The following is a 19,106-nucleotide window of genomic DNA, read 5'->3' on the forward strand; positions in this document are numbered from 1 at the left end:
AAAGACAAAGGAGAAAGAGGAGTGGAGAGGAGAAAGGGGGAAAGAAGGATGGCAGGTGAGGAGATGCTCATGCTGAGACCCAGAAATCAGGGAATGCACTCCTCCTTCTTCTAGATCCTCAAAGGCAGCTGGGGGCTGGAGGTGGGGTAGGCAGAACTCAGGCCTCCGCCTAGACAAAGGAAGGGGCTGTCTTTGGTCCTCTGCTGGGAAAGAACTGGCTCTCTCGGGCAGCCATGCACCCTAGGGGCAGGAGGGGGCGCCTCAACCTCAGGCAACTGCAAGGAAGCTGCTGCCAGTGTCTCCAGGTGTCTGTCTCTAGGAAGGAGGAAGCTGTATTGGGAAGAAGCCAGGCCAGAAGTGAGAAACCAGACCCCCACTAGTTCTGTGGGTCACCAACCCTGTGACTAGCACATCTCCCCAAGGCACCAGATCTTTGGGGACATGAGTTGGAAACTGATATTATTTGGGTCCTTCCTGGCTGCCAGTATGCCACCTAGAACCACCTCTGGGATTCTCCCTGTCCCTATCTCTTCCAGATCTGCTTTCTGTTCTAAAAGGTAACATGCCTCCCCCTTCTTCCTACAGGCTCACCATCCACCATCAAGAGCCCTCCCTTTGTGAATGCAGAATGAAACAGTTTCAGACTCACTTCTCACTTGCACATTTGATCTGTACAAACCCATAAAATAGATACAATAGAGAGAATGGAAAACTGAAGCACAAAGATGGAGTATCAGTGATCTGTGATCACATGACAAAATATAACTCATGTCACTCTCCAGTAATTGAATTCTACCATGTGAATCCAGGTCTCTCAACTCTCCTTCCTTGTTTCCTCTATTCTAGATTAGGGAGGGAGTGGTTTTCACATGTGTATAACTGACTGAGACCAAATGTGAAATCTTGGCCACTGAGCTCTGGCCTCAGCCAAGCTCCACCACTGGCTTAATTCTGACATTGATCACTAATGACTTTGCCCTTGTAACATAATTTATTTTATTTTATTTTATTTTTTTAATTGTGCTCATGAGAGCATGCCAAACTCACTGTTAAGAAGATGGCTATTTCAAAATCACAAGAGCCTCCTAAGAATCCAAAAAACATATAGTTCAAGCATATTGCCTCTATTCTGATGGCCCAGAAATTCATAACTTGGATTTCATCTAATTCAGTACTTTACTAGTTCGAGTAAAAGTAGTGGTACAATCATTAAGTGCCTTCTATGTTCATGGTAACTGAACAGGCACTGGAGAAGAGTTCTCAATGTTTGCATCTACTCAAAACATCTCTGTGACGTAAGTATCAGAATGAACATTGTGGTGGATGAGCAGATGGGGGAATCAATCAAGTCCCTTGCCCAGAGCCATACAACTGGTAAATAGCAGAACCAAGATTTGCATTCAGATCAGCCTGGCTGCAAAGGTCAGGTTCTTCCTTACCCTGTTCTTTAACATGCTACCTGTGCACTATAGTTCTGCTATAAGCTTCTTGACTTTATGGCTGGTCTCTTCAAAGACTGTATTTTAGTGGGGGTGGGGGCATAGGACTTAGCATCAGGAGAAAGAAGTCCTATTAACCCAAGGCAAATCTGTGTAGAGGGAAGAGCCCTGGTCCTGAGCCTCCTCTTAGTTCCTTTTTGCTCCCTCCCAGCCAGGGTTCCTGTCTTTGGAGACACATCAACAAGCCAATCACGGCCACAGCCCCAGCTAAAGGCCCTTGTCTCAGACAGAGCTGGCAGCTGCCTCCTCTTATTGGCAGCACATTTATCATCTTGAGGAAAATATTGACGGAAAGAAACACTAGCCAGGCAATGTGTCTCGACTGGGTGTGCAGCCTGGAGTGAGGCATGCGATGTTGATTCTGGGGTTGTGCTGTGGAGAATGGCTGGAGCTCCAAAAGTCTGATAAATTCCTAAGAATCACCTAGTAGTTGTTCAGCAAATGGGAGTTAGCTCCAATTCGACTTTTTGAATGATGTCTGGTAGATGAGGCTCTTTGTCCAAATCATTCATCTTGTAGTTAGGATCCCAGGATGAAAGTGGTTTGTTCAAAATCATACAGCACATCAGTGGCTGATGACAGATTAACGAAGAATGTGCTTTGTGAATCTCACATCAGAACACTATGTCGTAGCCAATATGTCACTAGGCAACGTCCTCAAACCCGGGCCAGAGTATGTAATTTGAGAAACTCTAAGTTGTTTCCTAAGGGAAGAGAAGTGACTGTGGACTTACTTTCAGAGTCAATCTCCTAAAGGAAAATGTAATCAGTGGGTGCCATGGCATCATGGTGCACTTGCCTAGCTCAGCTGACCCTGTGATCTGCCCGCCCATACCTGCCAGGCCAGGTGCTCTTCCTGCCGCATTGCTGGGGATCAGCAGCCCTGCAGCAGCTGGTTCCCACAACTCTCTCCAGCCTCATCAGCTCACAGTCCCCATCTTGCACTGAAGGCCTATACATGACCAAATAGGAAAGCAGCTCTCTCAGGCTCTAGCTGTTGACAAAGGCGGCTCTCTCTCTGCAGAGACTCCCATACCCTTCTCCTGCACTGGGCCTAAGTGATGCTCCTTCCTTGGTGCATCTATTCTTACATCTGGTGTCCTCAAGCAGAGCTAAACACTCTTTCTGTCCGTCCCATACCCCCTTCTGTCACCACACTGTACTAAACTCACTCTCTGCTCATCTTTACCAGCCTGGTGCATAATCAGGCTGATACCATGACTTTCTCTGCATCCTCAGACACCAGCAGGAATCTGGCATATAGGAGATGCTCACACAGTACAGCCACTGGTTCTAGACCCCTCTTGTCATTATGCAGCATGCACAGGTTCAGAATGGGGCTGCCTCACACTGGGCCTTGTTTCGAACTCTAGAGCCACACAGAATAGATCTATTACCCAGCTCTGTGGTTACCCTAGAGACTTGACCAAAGCAAACACGTAGCTCCCAAAGGTCCATATTCCAAGGAAAACTCCCCAATTTCTTTAACTGGTTTCTGGAGTGTCTAACAAGAATGGTGGTTTTGTTTGTTTGTTGTTGTCGGTTTTCCAGATTGTCCCACTTTTAGGACTGAAAGCTCCCTACCCTCTCTCACGGTAACCCCTCCTTTCAGTTTTGTGTCCCCCACCACCACCGTGGTTCTTCCAGGCCCCATGAACCATTTTATTGGTGTTTGACATAAACTGAAGGCCCGAAATGAAAACAGAGCCCCAGGGACTGATGACAGAAGCAAGGCAAAGAAAGACCTTCCTCGATCTCAGAGCAGCTTACAGCTCCTGTCCACCAACCAGAGTCAGCCTCAGTTCAGGCAGTAGGTAATGTACAGCGGTGGGGTTGACATAGCCATTTGTCTGTCAGTAATGAACTTAGCGGAGCCAGTTAAGGCACCTAAACCTTTCCCCGTAGCTCTAGTCTGCTTTCCTGACTTGCCTTTTCTCTTTGTTGAAGGGCAAAAATTATTCAGCACCATGGTTCTATAAATTGTCTAAGTAGAACCTCAAGTGTTCCTAGTGCTCATCAATTCAACAGTGACTTTTTAAGCAGTTACGGTGTGACACTTCGGCAGTCACTGATGTCTTTTGGACTTGTCAGAGCTAAGCACAAAAGTGGAATTGGTTGAAACTGAGCCTGGGTAAAGCCTCAACTTTGAGAGCTCTCCCCATATTTGTGCAACAAGAAAGTAGGAAGACGAGTGTTGGTATACATAGATTGTAAGTGAGCCCGAGTGCAGACAACAGGTTCAGGTGACTTAGGAATCAAGCAGGATGCCTCCTGACTGCCAGCCCACAGCTGCAGTCCTGAAACAATATGGGCTCTTTATCATTAACGTGGTTTCCATGGAGCCTTGCAGCGCCGCTAGTGAAGGCTGACAGTTATCACTATAAAGTAACTTTACAACTTTGTAATTTGTAGCTCTCTGCTGACAGTAATACTAACAGCATTTCGAATTATGGCTATAAACTTGACAACAGCAGATAAAACCCTTGGAAACCTCAGTTTGGAGGATGAAGGAGGCTTGGAGAAAGAAGAGAATGGCACTTTGGTTTTCTAGCCAGACAGGAGGCATTCAGGAGCCACAGCATGCTTGGACATGAATGTGGGTGTCACTTGGCCCAAGGCAGGGTGACTCAGGGCAAGGCAGAAAGCTGGTGGTAGTCAGCAGAGCTAGGTCTGGGTCATCATGAATGACAGATGGGTCAGTGTCAGGGGCGGGTGCTTCAGAGAAGGGTTTCTGGAGGTAGAAGAACAGTAAGAGCGGTGTGAGTCCCAGCCTCTCTGGAGTTCAGAAGATAAGTTCCTGTCCTGCCATGGGAGGGAGGCAGGGAGGAAGACAAGATGGCCCGCCAGCAGATGCTTGAGCTGGACCTGTCAGGATTTAAACATCCACTCTAACACTCAGTACATGGGTGGCTCTGGAAGGTCATTGGATTTTCCTGAGCTTCACTTCCTCTGCTTCTATCTCAAAGGCCCAAATCAAAGAATTATCTCCATCCACCCATCCATCTGCCCATATGTCTGCCTACCTGCCTTTTGATTTGGAAATAGGCTTGAAGATCTATCATCTCATCTTCTAATCTAAAGAGGTGGGAAAACTGGGACCCAGAGCACTGTTGGCCTCCCCAAACATGTGTGGCAAGGTTCAACAGAGCCATAACTGCTGCTCCAGTGTGGGAGTGTGGAGCCTTTTCAGATGCCATGAGTTCAGTTATGATGTTTCCACCACCAATGCTACTATTATTCACTCAGCCAGTTGGCTAGTAAGTATTCCTATTTAAAGCTCAAACCCCTGTTTTTATCTTTAGGGAGGATAAAAAAAAATTATCAGGCTTCAGTAAGGTTTGTATTCTACTCTCCAAACCCTCTAACTGAAGGTTTTCTTTTCTTTTTCTTTTTTTCCATATGAATCTTAGCAAAGCTATGACTCTGAGTATGACAAATAAGAATCTGGAAAGTTCTAAGATGTCTGACTTATCTGAGAGAAATACCAACAAGCATGACTTCTTCCTATTCTTCATCCACTCAAAAAGTAAAATCTTCCCAGCAAGAATGAAAACCCAGGCAGCACTCCCGACATGCTCGGGAACACGGAGCAGCACTCAGAACAGCTCAGATCACAGACCTTACCATCTCCTTAGAGAGCCACATGATCTAAGAGGCAAAGGGCAAGGCCTTCCTCTACTTCATTCATTCATTCATTTTCATTCACTGAGGGCTACTTGGGAGTAAATACTGACCAGAGAGGTTAAGTGATATAGCCACAGTCACACAGCAAAAGGCCACGATGGAACTGAGATCCTGACTCCCAGTTTGGCATTCTTTTCACCAACTCACGAAGCAGACAGTGACACCAAGAAAACTACTTTCTTTATTGTGACTTCATGGTGCCCAGTACCTACTATGAACGTGTCCAAAGCCAAGGTCCTTCTCCAGAGCTTCAAGACCTTAGAATCATCTGTCTACTAAAATTCCCCATTTGCAAGTCACATGAGTCCTTTATGTTCAATACCTCACAAACAGAGCTCAACAAGCTCCCCCTCCCCCCCACCCCCACTCCAGCCCCAGCCTCTTTCCCCAGCAGTTCACATTTAAGTGATTGGCTGATCCTCTGTTTACCATGTTATTCAAACCAACATCCAGGGTACCTTCCTTGACTTTTCCCTGTATCCCATATCTGAATAATCATCAACACACTCAGCCCTACTGTTATCTACTGGAACATATAACAAGGAACTCATCTAGGCCTGATTTCAGCTGAAATATGGAGGATGAAATCATCATGCAGGATTTTTAAGAGAAAAGCTGAAACAATTTTGCAGCCCTGAGTTCACCTTCATATGAGAGATGCAGTAGCCCCCACTGGGGAGACCAGCCAGGTCATCTGGGGCTGAGGAAGGAAGCCCAGTTGATGGAACCCCTGAGCCGCTCTCTAGCATTCATTGCTGGAAAGGGGGATGTCTAAGGGGTTCATGCAGGATTGTCCATGCCATCCCCTAAGCACTGGAGGCCCATTTTGTCCTTTCTAGCTCTCCCTCATCCTAGTCAACCCCAGAAGTGTGAACAGGGGTCACCATGATCAGTCTATCTGAGACAGACCCAGAGAGTGGGGAGGGTTCTCTTTGAAGAGGCTTGATGTTTTGGATCAAACCAGACACAATAATTGCTCAACTGAGACTGCTTTGTGACTAGAATTAATTGGAACTTCCTAATTTCCTGAGAATGACTGGCGCTCTCTGGGCCTGCCAGAGCTCTCATATCTATGGACCTGTTATCTGTATTCATCTATTTACACAGCCAGTGGAAACAAACCATAAAGTTGTTTTGTAATTGTTAGTGTCACACATTCCATGCGCTGGTTCCTTCTCTCACAGGTCTTTCTCCTGTGCTTACTGATCACTGCTTGTTTCTGGCCCAGCCCCAGCTACCCTGGGATGCTTGGACAGAACATCCTTTCCCTGGCATCTGGACTCTCTTCTGTACTTCTCCCTCTGCCAGGAAGGTGGCTCCACTCCTTTCCCAGTCTGCATGGACTCACCCCAGAGGGCTGAGCCCTGGATTCTCTTCTTCTAGGAATTTCTTCTTTCCTCCCTGCTGCCCCCTTTTCCCAAGACCAGCAGATCTTTCCTTTGGCAGGACATTTATCCTCCTCGACGCTGCCGTCTCTTACCCTTGTTCTCTCTCCTTCCTGGAGACAGCGACTATGCCTTATTCCTGTCGCTTTCCAACATCTAATGAGTTGTGTTGGACAGATGAGTAAATAAATGAGATCTTCAGAGTCTGTTAAACATTTCAGAGGACCCACTGCAAGGGAGACAGTGAGGTCTGAACTGAGATCGGTTAGCTGACAGGATCCTGCTCTCTTCCCATGGCTAGCTGTACCTTTCCTCAGAGCCAGCATTACCTGATTTCAGTATGGCCGCAGCCACAGGAAACGAGTCTGCTCAGGACCCAGGATCGCTTGCTGTTCCCAATATTTTTCTCATCCATTATGTTAAAGAGCTGTTTCCTCTGGGCTTGGAACCAGACCATAAACAAAGGCCAGAGAAGCACTGGGGTTACTTTATGATTCCAGTTTATCCTTCTCTCTCTCTCCTTAAATCTTCTGAACAGAGCATATTTACTAGTTGTCGAGCCAATAAAATGTAAATAGGACTTACTGAAGAAGAGCCCCAAAGTATCAGGAATCTATCATTTCACAGCAGCAAAAGGACAACAAATGACAGGAAGGAAAGGCAAGAGAATGATATCTAACATCACTGAGCATGTGGCATGGTGACTCATCTGGTCGTGACAACACAGCCTTCCCCATGTAACCCTTACAACCGTGAGAGGCAAATCACAGTTATTCTCACTTTACGGACGAAGGACTGAGGATTAGAGTGGGTATATAACTGGGTTAAAACAGAACTCTCACCTGGAACGCTGACACCAGAACTGTATTCTTGCTACAACATGGACAGGCCAGAGTGCCAAAGACCACTAGCCATGGGGGAGACCTTTGAAAATGTATAGAATTATTTCCCTCAGTATCATTAGAACCAGATAAACATTATACCTCCCAGTTACAGATTAAGAAACTGAGGTATACCTCCCAGTTACAGATTAAGAAACCGAGGCCCAGTGATGTTACGTAACCTGTTCCAAGTGGCCCACCTACTATGTGGCTGAGGCAAGATTCAAACCCTGATGTGTATGAAGAGAAAGTCTGTCCTAGGCACAGCGCTTAGTTCTTTGTGTGTATTTCTGAGTCCCACAGCAGGATAGGAAAGCCAGGAAGTCCTCAGTCGCTTTGTAAAGATAAAGTCACCTCACAGAGCCTAGAGGACTCGCTGAAGGGCACTGTCTGGGACAAAGCCGGTGCTGTCGTCAGAATCAGGTCTCCTGATTCCTAGTCTAGAGGACACTTCCTCCCAGACCATATTGCCATTCCCATCAGACCATGTAATTTCTTTTTCTGATTGGGACACAGAGCCAGCAGCCAACAAAGATCACAATCTGTCTGCCTGCTCTCCCTCTGTTATGAGATGAGTCTAAAAAAAAAAATGTATATCAAAGAGGAACCAGGTTAAATCACCCTCAAACGTACCAAATTGGCTTATGCTTCCCTGGTCAGTTCCAGGCTCCTCTTCTCCCCTAACTGACAAGCAGGGTGGCTCTAGGAGCTGGAAGTTGATGCAGTTTCTCCATTCACCACTGACTCCTTCTGGTCCCTAGCTCCTGTGAACACTAATGCAGGTCCTGCATCTCCTCGGTCCCATATTTAAATATCTTGTGGCCATCACCCATCACCTAGTATTGACCTGAAGCATCTCTCACATGGATTGTCCTAACAACCTCCTACTGCATGTCTCTGCCTTCGGTGCAGCCAGGGTGACATCCCACTATTTATAATACATCTCTTGTGCTTCATTATCTATTATTTAAGTTCAGATTTCTTTCAGCCTGTGAATCTAGACTTCTCTCCTGTATCTGAAGGCCTTTGCCCAAACCAGACCAGTTATACTCTTGCTATACATGCGTACTTTTCCTCCTTGCCCCTCTGTATGCCATGTTCTGCCTTCAGTAACACACTCCAGTCCCACTGGACTAATATTAAAGCATAGTTTAGATAAGCCTTTCATGAGAAAGACTTCTTTGACTCTCAAGATCATTTTGAGTTCTCCCTCATTTCCTGTAAAGATGTTTTTAATTACTGCTACCCTATATCTAGAACTTGACCTGGCCCTTAGCTGGAACTCCGTGCACGCTCATGCTCACGCTCACACACACACACACACACACACACACACACACACACACACACACACACACACACTCAGACACATACACTCTCACACTCACATACACTTTCACACTTAAACATTCACAATGTCACTCACACATACACACTTACATACACTCACCTCCACACACTTACTCATATTTATACACACTTATACACATAAACACACATACACACACACACACACACACACACACACACACACACACACACACACACACCATAATCATTATTAGCAGGAGGAGCAGTATTGGCTTTTGAAAGAGATTCTTGTAGACTATCTTGGAATTTGTTTTGTAGCCCAGGCTAGCCTCAAACTCATGATCCTCCTGTCTTTGTCTCCCAAGTGCTAGGATTACAAGTGTGTGCTACCATGCTGACTTTTAAATGTTAAGTGTCCCTTACCCTTCCAGAATTCCTCTATCACTAAGCTTATCATGTATATTATAATTATCTCTTCTCTTTTCTGTCTCCCCAAGTAGAAGGAAAGTCCTAGAGTACTCTTTTTTTTTCCAATATTTTACCCCAGGTTCTGGGTTTGATTCCTGGTACACACTAATATGTATTTATTTTTCGTGAAGGAGAGTTGAGTGTTAAGGGACAGAAACTCTGAGCTGACAATGGGTGTTTTACTAAAATAAAATTTCTATCAGCAAATCATGCCAGAAGTTCAGAGAAAGGTGGGAGAACCCATAAAATTGGGCATCAGCAAGCAATGACAAACCAACCAATTGCAGCATCCTCCAGAGAGACCTGTGTCTCATGTGAAATGGGTTTAGAATCCCCTTTAATTCATATGCTCACACTTCTAAAACATTCCTATTAGCTCCCTTGCCACAATATTGTAGGAGAGCAAAGCACATGTGGTGTGAAAATGACCTTCATATGTCCTAAAGAGACAGAGGATCACACCATATGATGTGTTGATGGCAAGGGGAGGGTATCAAGGGGCAGTATGGCATTTAAGAGATGGCTATACTTTGGGAAGCCATGGCTCCTCTGCCTCATTGGCCTTGCTGAGCCAGAAGATACTGTATCACATTTTTAGATGATGGTCTCAGTCTTGGAGACTGTAGAGAGAACACTCAGTTCTTGTCATGATCTCTCTAAGGTTCTATGGCATCTGAAACACTGATCTACCACCTACCTGGCCTATTCCTTGCTAGCCCCCGCCCCCTCTCAAGTTCCCAGAAATGTAACTGGGTCCCACTAAAGCTTCAGTAGGCTGGGTCTAAAGTCATGCCACTAACATAAGCGATTTCCCCACACAGCTTACGATAGGAACTCCATGACTATTCACCAAGAGTTATAGAAGGCTAATGTGAGCACTTTAATTTGGGGAAGGGATAATTTGCACATGTAGTGAATGGGCCTTCAATATCTATGGGTTCTGCATCCAAAGATTCAACTAGCCAAAGGTAGAAAATAGTTTAAAAAACTGAGTCTGTACTGACCATGTACAGACAATTTTCTGTCATTATTCCCCAAACAATATAGTATAACAATGATTTACACAGCATTTACAGTGCATTGGATATTATACTATCTAGAGGTGATTTAAAATAGACATTAAGGCCAGGCATGGTGGTCCAGTATTTAATCTCAGTACTTGGGAGGCAGAGGCAGGTGAATCTCTGTAAGTTCTAGATCAGCCATGTCTATGTAGTGAGTTGAGGATAGGCAGAACTACATAGAGACCTTGCCTCAAAAAACTAATGCATGTATACCTTGAAGGACACAGGAGGATGGCTGAGGAATAAATGCAAATACTATAACACTATATATACATAAGGGACTAGAATACCAGAGGACTTCAGTTTCCCAACCATCTTGGCACATTGAGGGCCAATTGTATACAGAATTTATCCTCTCCTTATCCTTTTTCAAGTCTTCTCAACTATACTTCTTTCTCAGATAAAACTACAAGTTTAGAAATGAGAAATGAATCAATTTAAAACTCAAAGGATAAGCGTTAACAGCTTCTACCAGAATCTGCTACAGACCCAATAATGTGAGTTTGAAATAAGCTAAAATTCGTGAATACATTTCCTTTTAAAAAAGAAGTCGCCGGGCGGTGGTGGCGCACGCCTTTAATCCCAGCACTCGGGAGGCAGAGCCAGGTGGATCTCTGTGAGTTCGAGGCCAGCCTGGTCTACAGAGCGAGATCCAGGAAAGGCGCAAAGCTACACAGAGAAACCCTGTCTCGAAAAACCAAAAAAAAAAAAGAAGAAGTCAAGCAAGGTAAAAAGTAACTCAAGTGTTCACCATGATGAACTTAAGAGAAATTTTGGGGAAACTAGGGGGAAAAGCAACTTGTCAAAGGCAGAGGGTTGGGGTGGGTAGGCCAGGGGGGTTAGAAGAAGAGAGAAAAGTGGCTGGGAAGGAGAAAAAGAAGAGTAAGTAAGGGGGTGGGGAGGGGTAATAAGTAGGGAGAGAAAAGAATGTGATTATTGAGGAATGACAGGTAAGAGGAGTGGGGGAAGAGGGAAGAAAGTGTGAGTAGAGAAAAGAGAAAGTGGGGGAGGAGCAAAGAGAAAGACAAGAACAGCAGAAACAGTGGGAAGGCCATGGGTCCGGGGACCTAAGGAAGACTTGGAGCCTGGAAGCGGCAGTTGAGAAGATGTCTATGTTCCATATGAAGGGTGCATGAAGGTCAGAGACACTGCTAATAGAACCTGCCACATTCATCCTCACCAAACTCCTGACCTGCCTCGTAAATCCTTCCAGATTTGGTGTTCCCGGCTAGACAAATGCTGATCTAGGGATAGCAGAGACTTGACAAGGATACAGGCTTCTTCAGTGTAGGGCACAGCAGCTGTAGTACCCCCAATGATGTAACTGTAGAAGGAAACCTCCAGGGTATAGCAGTATGAAGTGTGATCCAGGAGTCCACCAAGGAAGCGACGGCCAGTTCCTGCTTTCACAGCATCCCGGTTGAAGGATGTGCTAGTCTATGAAAGAGAAAGTTGGGAAGAGAGAGAATCAGACTTGGATGCCCCACGCCAGCTTTTAGATGTTGAGCAAGTCTTACAACACCTCCACTTCTCAGTTTCATCATCTGAAAAGTGGGATCTGCTTCACCATCTCAGTTATTATGAGGACTGATTAGTCAACAAATGTAATTGAATGAAAGTATCCATCAGGGTTCTTGGGGCACAGCTACCAGTAGGAATCTGAGTGGGGCTGGTAGAGGAGTGAAAAGCAGACAGGAGGCAAGAAGAAACTCTAATATGATCATAATCAGAATGAAATGTTCAACTTGATGATACTGTTCCCTAGGTAGTATCGTGTTTTAGCTTCAAAGGAACCCATTTAAGTAGGCAGGCGTTCATGTTTCATCATTCTACAGATGAGGAATCTGAGACTCAACAGCTGTACAAGTGAGTTAAACAGTACAACAGTACAGATGTGAAGTCAGGACTAAGTGGTTCCAGGGATCCCTGTGTTCTCCACCTCACTAGAGAGAACTGAACTCATGGCCAGCATGAGCTAGGGAGATTGTGTATGCTCTTTTTGTAAGACACCGGCAGCACCCATCAGGGTGAGCAAAGAGAGGGGTAAGCAGGCCAGACTTGGGTCTTCTATTCAGAAACACAAGTTCTGCTTCCCCACTATTCGACAGCTGTCAGTTTGTCCTTTGGGTGTACCTCAGTTTCCTTTTCTGTGTAGTATAGACGAAGGAAACTATGAAAAAGTTACAGGTTCTGCAGTGCAAAAGCCTTGGAGACTATGAGGTAATTCTTGAGACTCAGAGCAGTGACAGGAATGGGACCAGGACAGATGACCTTGATGGCAGCCCAGAGCTCCCAAGGAGGCTGGGATACAGAAACATCACCGGGACCCAAAACATGGCCTAGATGATGTCTGGTCTGTAGATCCAGGAACCCTCACTCCTGTGGGCACCTCTAAGACCTAAGGCACACCTTCCAAAGAACTGGAGGCTGCCAAGACTGTACAGGTTCCCATAGGAACAAATGGCTGTTTTTGTCCCATAGCTTGCAGGTGGACAGGTACCCATTTGATTCTGCTACCTAAATTCTAGATGACTTGACAGTAGATGCTCAACTTTTCTGGTCCATAGGTTTCTCTTGGATATAAAAAAAAAAGGACTGTGCTTAACAACCCCCAATTCCTTTCTTGGTCTGCCATCCAAAGATTCTGTAATTCAAAGTGCATCTTACCACACAGAGAAATTCATCATCCTCACTAATGTCCAGCCTGAAGCAATGAGCAGGTGAGTTTTCAGCTCATCAACTTCAAAAATTGCTGTGACCTCTGTGGGCCTCTTCTCGACTGGCCACATGGCAGTAACAAGGCCCAGAGATTTAGTATCAAAACAAAGGAAAAATGAGCAAAATCAACCACATGTCTCAACCGTGCGTGCTGATGTCCCTCCTCATCTTTTCTCCCTGCTCTTTTTTTTTAATATTGCTTTGTGCTACAAAATTTCTAACTGCCCCCTCCTGGCCCATCCCACCCACCTTGCGTGTCTTGGGAGGTTGTCGAGGTCTTTTCTGCCTGCAAGGGACATTCATATCTATAGCTGCACATGTTTGCCTAGGAAGCTGTGGTGCAGGCAGGATAAAAAGAGATATACCCACCAATTACCGTCAAAGAAATTGGGGCCAAGAAAGTCATGGAAGATGAGAATGGTGGGTATATAATCCCTTGAGCAGACACATTGTTCTCCTGCTACAAGCACTGGGACAAATGAAAACAGACTAGTGGCTAGGCACGAAAGAGGAAGACCACTTGATGAGTTTCTTTGCCTTGTTAATGCTGAAGTCAGACTCACTAAACAAGCACCAGGTGACCGGACAGGCCAAATGAAAATGAACCTGAAGAAGGAGAGAAAGGTGTGATGGGAAGAGGTGCAGAAGCATCCTAGCTAACTGAGACCTTTTGACTTACATAGGAGAAGTCCTCCGCATTCTGGCAAAGGAGCTTTGGAAAAATGGATTGCCTTTGGAACCGTTCCTCATCCTCAAAGATATTGCCATACATGAAGCCATTCATCATGGTGGAGTGGGCGTGGATGTCAATATAGAACTCCAGGCTTGTTTTCTGTTGAGAGAAGGGATAACAAATGAGAAGGCTAGGACTGCAGAGCCGCCGTAAAGGAAACCACGCCGCACACACCCTTTTCAGCTGGCCCTGTGCATCGACAGACTTGGCAGCTAATTGCAATGTGATTGGAGGACAGGAGACAGGCGAGAATCGATTTCTATTCATTTTAAACTAATGTGTCCTCAGTGTCAGAAAGTGCTACTGGTAGCATGTCCTTTAGAGGTCTCAGAGAAAGGAGGGTTTTGTTGCATTTTTAACTAAATTTCTTACACAGAACATGATTAGACATTATGAGAAGTTTTTTATCTGATAAATAAGAAATATCTTCCAGGAAATTATTGTATTGACATTGGGCATTTGTGCAATTTTGTCTAAACGTTCATTTCTAGCTGCGAGCCTGGTGTAAATTGTGCTCCCACTGTGACCATTAGGATTTAAAACAAAACAAAACAAAAACCCAACTTTTTTCTTTTATTTTGAGGTTATAACTACATCATTTCTCCCCTCTTCCTTCCCTCCAAATCCTCCCCTATACTTCTCCTTGCTTTCTTTCAAATTCATGTTCTCTTTTTTTCATTAGTTGTTATTACATGCATGCATGTGTATGTATTAGTGTGTTCTTCCCTAGGGAAGACAATTTCTCCTACTCTATAATTTTTTAGTCGCCTGTAGATCTTCATCTAGGATTAAAGCCTTGTGAGCTTTGCCCCTGTCCAATTCGGCATATCTATTGTTGTTCTTGTTCAGCTCATGTTTAGGCAGTCATGTTGGTGACACTTTATGGGTGTAGCTTCTGACATTGCAGGGAGAGAGAGTCTCACAGCAAACTCCCTGATCCTCTGGCTCGTAAAATCTTTCCATTCCCTCTTCTGCAACAATCCCTGAGCATTAGGTGCTGGAATGTTTTATAGATGTATCTATCCATCAGGACTCCATAACTCTGCATTTTGATTGATTGTAGTTTTCTATAATGGTCTCCATCTGTTGTAAAGAGAAGTGTCTTCGATGAGGGCGGGGTAAGGATTCCACTTTTCTGCGGGTCTAGGGCAAATACTTAGAATGTATTTTGGAAGTGGTGGCTATAGTGACTTCACTAGCCCTGGGTAGTTGGCTAGGGGATATTTTTAATCTGAAAAATACGTATTTTGATTCTAACCTCAGGGTTATACGAGGAAGCAAACATAGTAGTAGCACTTGCCCTCACTTTGTGCATCTCTAAGGCATGTTAGGCTCCAGCCTAGAAGTTTTGCACATCAAGTGTTAATTAGCTCTTTCATTTAACCTTTTCTTATGATGTCACATCTTTCCCCAATAACAAACAAACAAACAACAAAAAATAGTTCATGGCAGGGGAGGCTTTGTAATCTGTAAATGACATTGCTGAGACTTTCTCTGCTTGCATAATTAAGACACTTCCTAGCTTGATGTGATATTATTTATTAAATTCCCTGAAGATGGGGAGTTGTCTATGAAGGGCTTAGTGCCTGTAAGTTGCAGGATGCTCAGAACTGTTGGCAGAAAGATGGTACAAAAGACACCAGGAGATGACACCAGACACCACAACAGACTGGCAGAAACAGGAGGAGTTTTAGGACATTAGATCTTCAGTGTCTCTCACATATAATGATTCTCCTCTTTTTACATGTCAACTAAATGTACACACACACACACACACACACACACACACACACACACACACACACACACACACACACACACATACACATACACACACCCCAATTCTCCTGAGATTAACAAAGCCCTAAATATGAAGAAGATTTGCCTGAGCTCACAGAATAACTGGGACCTGACAAAATTGACTTGTCCTCTGTGACCAACACTTGCCAAGCCTGGTCACCTAACCATCTTTGTTCTGCTTTATAGACCTGGGAAAGAAGAAAAGTCCACATGTGGGAGGATTCTCCCTCCTTGGGACACTTTCAAATGAAGTTACAGCCAAATAAAATCCATGTTGCTTCTAGAATGTGAGCTTGATGACTGTCATTTCATTTGCCTCAGAGTTGGAGCGAAGAATTATGTCTTGCTGAGCTCCTGGTTCTCTGGGTAGCATACACTGTCTTCTGAGGGCAACAAGATGCAGTTCTCTGTGTGATATTAAACTCATCATTTTCGGCTTTGGAGGAGGAATACACAATGATCCAACAGGAGCCCATAAAAGTCATCTTTGCAATTTTATTTTCTTCGATTGTCTGTCTTTTCCTCTGAGCTTTTGATGAGCTGCAGAGGAAAGGAAGAGGTAGAGAGATGACTTGAGAAACGTGTGAGGAAAAACTGCAATTTATAGCTCTGACTGCCAGAGACAGAAAGGCCTTGGAAATCAGGCCCTCTGACCTCTCTCCAATCAGCCCTGAGTAGGGAGGAGGCTTGTGCAAGGCTGGCTGGCAAGCTGGTGATGGAGTAAGAATTAGAGCCAAGCCCTACTGACAACCACTTGGGTATGGCATTAGTTGTCTCTCAAATCTGGCATTCTCACACCAGGTGGCTAATATGACTTCACTTTAAATTACCAGCAGGTGAATTTTAATTGATTGACACATATGGTTCCGAAGTTAAGAGGCATGACATAATTTACAGTGGAAATTACCCCTTCCACTCCATCCGGCAATCATACAGTTTTGCTGTCAGGTTGGCATGTACTTTTCCAGAGACAGTTTGTATATAAACAAGGAAATAGTGTCCCCACTCCAAAATGGTAATACCCTAATCATACTGTTCAGGTCTGACCCCCTTTTTTAAAATTCTTCTATGTCTTGGGAGTAACTTTTTCTCAACAAATAGTTGCTTCATTCTTTTTGACAGCTCATTAACTCCCTACCTGATAGACATTTAAGGGGTTTCTGATCTTTTCCTGCTACCAGCCGTGTTTTGGTGATGGACTTTGCACATACAGAAGTTTATACAGATGCGATTATATACTGGATTCATAGAAATGGAATCACTAAGATCCTATGTACATCTGAAATTCTGATAAATACTGACAGGCTCCTTTAGAAGGGCCAGTACCCCCCCCCCCCCCAACAGTGTATCAGCACCTCATCACCTTGACAACATGGGTGCAATTTTACTTTTGAAATATTCCACTTGTGATGGGTGGGAAATGATATCTAAGATTAGTTTTAATGTGAATTTCTGTTAGTGCAATTATCTTTTATTATCTAGTTAAACTTCTTTTCATATATGTAAGAACTATTTGCATTTTCTGTGAAATGACTGTTCATTTTCTTTGCCCATTTTAGGATTGAGTTACTAGGTTCTGTCGGTCTCTCTCTCTGTTTTTACTGATTTATAGAAGCTGTATATTACATAAATTCACCTTTATGTGTTATAAAAATATTTTGTCATATTTTCTTTTTACTTTAGTTTGTTTTTACTTTCCTTTTTACTTTATTTTACTTTTTACTTTGTACATTTAACTTTAAATGTTATTTTTTCAAATGTGATCACATTTATCATCCTTTTCTTTTGGAGTCCCAGACATGACTGCTTTCACTGTTTCTTTTGTTTCCTGTTCCTTTGTTTGCCTTTAAGTATTTTCATTTGAAATTAGGTGAGTAGGTTGGTATGACAGAGGAAGGGATAGGGAGAGGGATAACTAACACCAAGGATGTTTGAAAAAGCCATACGGAAACCTATAATTCCTTAGGCATCATTCATATATATATATATATATATATATATATATATGAATGCATAGACACATGTGTCTATATATGTGTATGAACATGTCTATATTTATAAGTATATATTTATACAAGAGTATGTTTATATATACATGTATATATACATACATATATATATTCATATAAAGGAGGTTAACTGGAATTATCCAGTGGTAGGTTTGAGATACTCCCCTGTAGCTGTTCATTAGGATGACCTGGAGGCCCCCCAAATAATATAGGCTATTGTCACTGTTCTTTGTTGTCCATCAGAACTTGATAGTAAGAGCTACTGCTGAAGATACCAAACACTTTGGACAAATGATGTGGAGAAATCAAGCTGAAAGCTTCATCCCTGTTGCCTAGCTTTTGTAGTACCAGAAAGTGCTGCATAGGCTGCTGGAGGAATAAAGTCATCAACTTCTTGCCCAGCTGTGAACACTGTGAACTACAATATGACCAGCACAGCAAGATATGTCCACATGTGCAATAGAGGCAGGAATGTTATGGAGGTGACCACTGCTTTCTGATTGGATTTAAGGTCTACTCCACATAAGGAAATGCATGCAAAGTACTGTTAATTTGGTCAAGAACCCATGGTTGAGGAGCTCACAGTCCCCCAGGGTGAACCTGCTATCAATTATTCTGCTAAATGTCATAGTCTCAAACTTCCTCTGAATTAATATCTATCTACCCCTAAATTATTACAGTTAACAGATCCCATGTTCCAATGAATGACTCTACATCCATGAGTGTATGGACAGCACAAATTGAACTTGGAAAGTTATTTTAAAAAAATAAGAAAGAGGAGGTGAAGAGGTATGGGAGGATCTGGAAGTCATTAGCAGAAAAATCGGGGTGAATGTGATCAAATATCAAAAGGATGCATGTATGAAATCGTTAATAAAATATAGACATAACTGGATCTTGGGGGAGATTGATTCCCAATTTTCTAAGAAAGCGCCATATTGATTTCCAAAGTGGTTGTACAAGCTTGCATTCCCACCAGCAGTGGAGGAGAGTTCCCCTAGCTCCACATCCTCTCCAGCATAAGGTGTCTTCAGTGTTTTTGATCTTAGCCATTCTGACAGGCGTAAGGTGGTATCTCAGAGTTGTTTTGATTTGCATTTCCCTGATGATTAGGGATGATGAGCAATTCCTTAAATGTCTTTCGGCCATTTGAGTTTCCTCTGTTGAGAATTCTCTGTTTAGTTCTATAGCCCATTTCTTAATTGGACTGTTGGGCATATACCCAAGAAATGCTCAACCACACCATAAGAGCACTTGTTCAGCTATGTTCATATCAGCATTGTTTGTAATAGCCAGAACATGGAAACAACCCAGATGCCCTTCAACTGAAGAATGGATAAACAAAATATGGTACATATACACAATGGAATACTACTCAGCAGAAAAAAACAATGGCATCATGAGGTTTGCAGACAAATGGATGGATCTAGAAAAAATCATCCTGAGTGAGGTAACCCAGACTCAGAAAGACAAACATGGTATGTACTCACTCATAGCAGGATACTAGACATGAAACAAGGATGAATTGTCTGCTACTCACATCACCAGGGAGGC

At 43.7% G+C, this 19,106-nt stretch overlaps 1 protein-coding gene across 14 annotated transcripts in view; it reads right to left on the bottom strand.

The window, feature by feature from the left end:
• LOC128096663 (BEN domain-containing protein 5) overlaps positions 1-19,106 on the bottom strand; it is a 1,178,660-nt gene that overhangs the window by 37,542 nt on the left and 1,122,012 nt on the right. For all 14 annotated transcript variants that reach the window (XM_052716519.1, XM_052716506.1, XM_052716509.1 and 11 more), the window contains 2 exons: positions 13,690-13,842; positions 11,567-11,729 (listed from right to left, as the gene is read on the bottom strand). In XM_052716519.1, the coding sequence (XP_052572479.1) occupies positions 11,567-11,729; positions 13,690-13,842 (316 nt within the window). The remainder of the gene's footprint in view (positions 1-11,566; positions 11,730-13,689; positions 13,843-19,106) is intronic.

Source organism: Peromyscus californicus, unplaced genomic scaffold (assembly GCF_007827085.1).
Source record: "Peromyscus californicus insignis strain IS unplaced genomic scaffold, ASM782708v3 Scaffold_5__1_contigs__length_169319896, whole genome shotgun sequence".
NCBI classification, from domain to species: domain Eukaryota; kingdom Metazoa; phylum Chordata; class Mammalia; order Rodentia; family Cricetidae; genus Peromyscus; species Peromyscus californicus.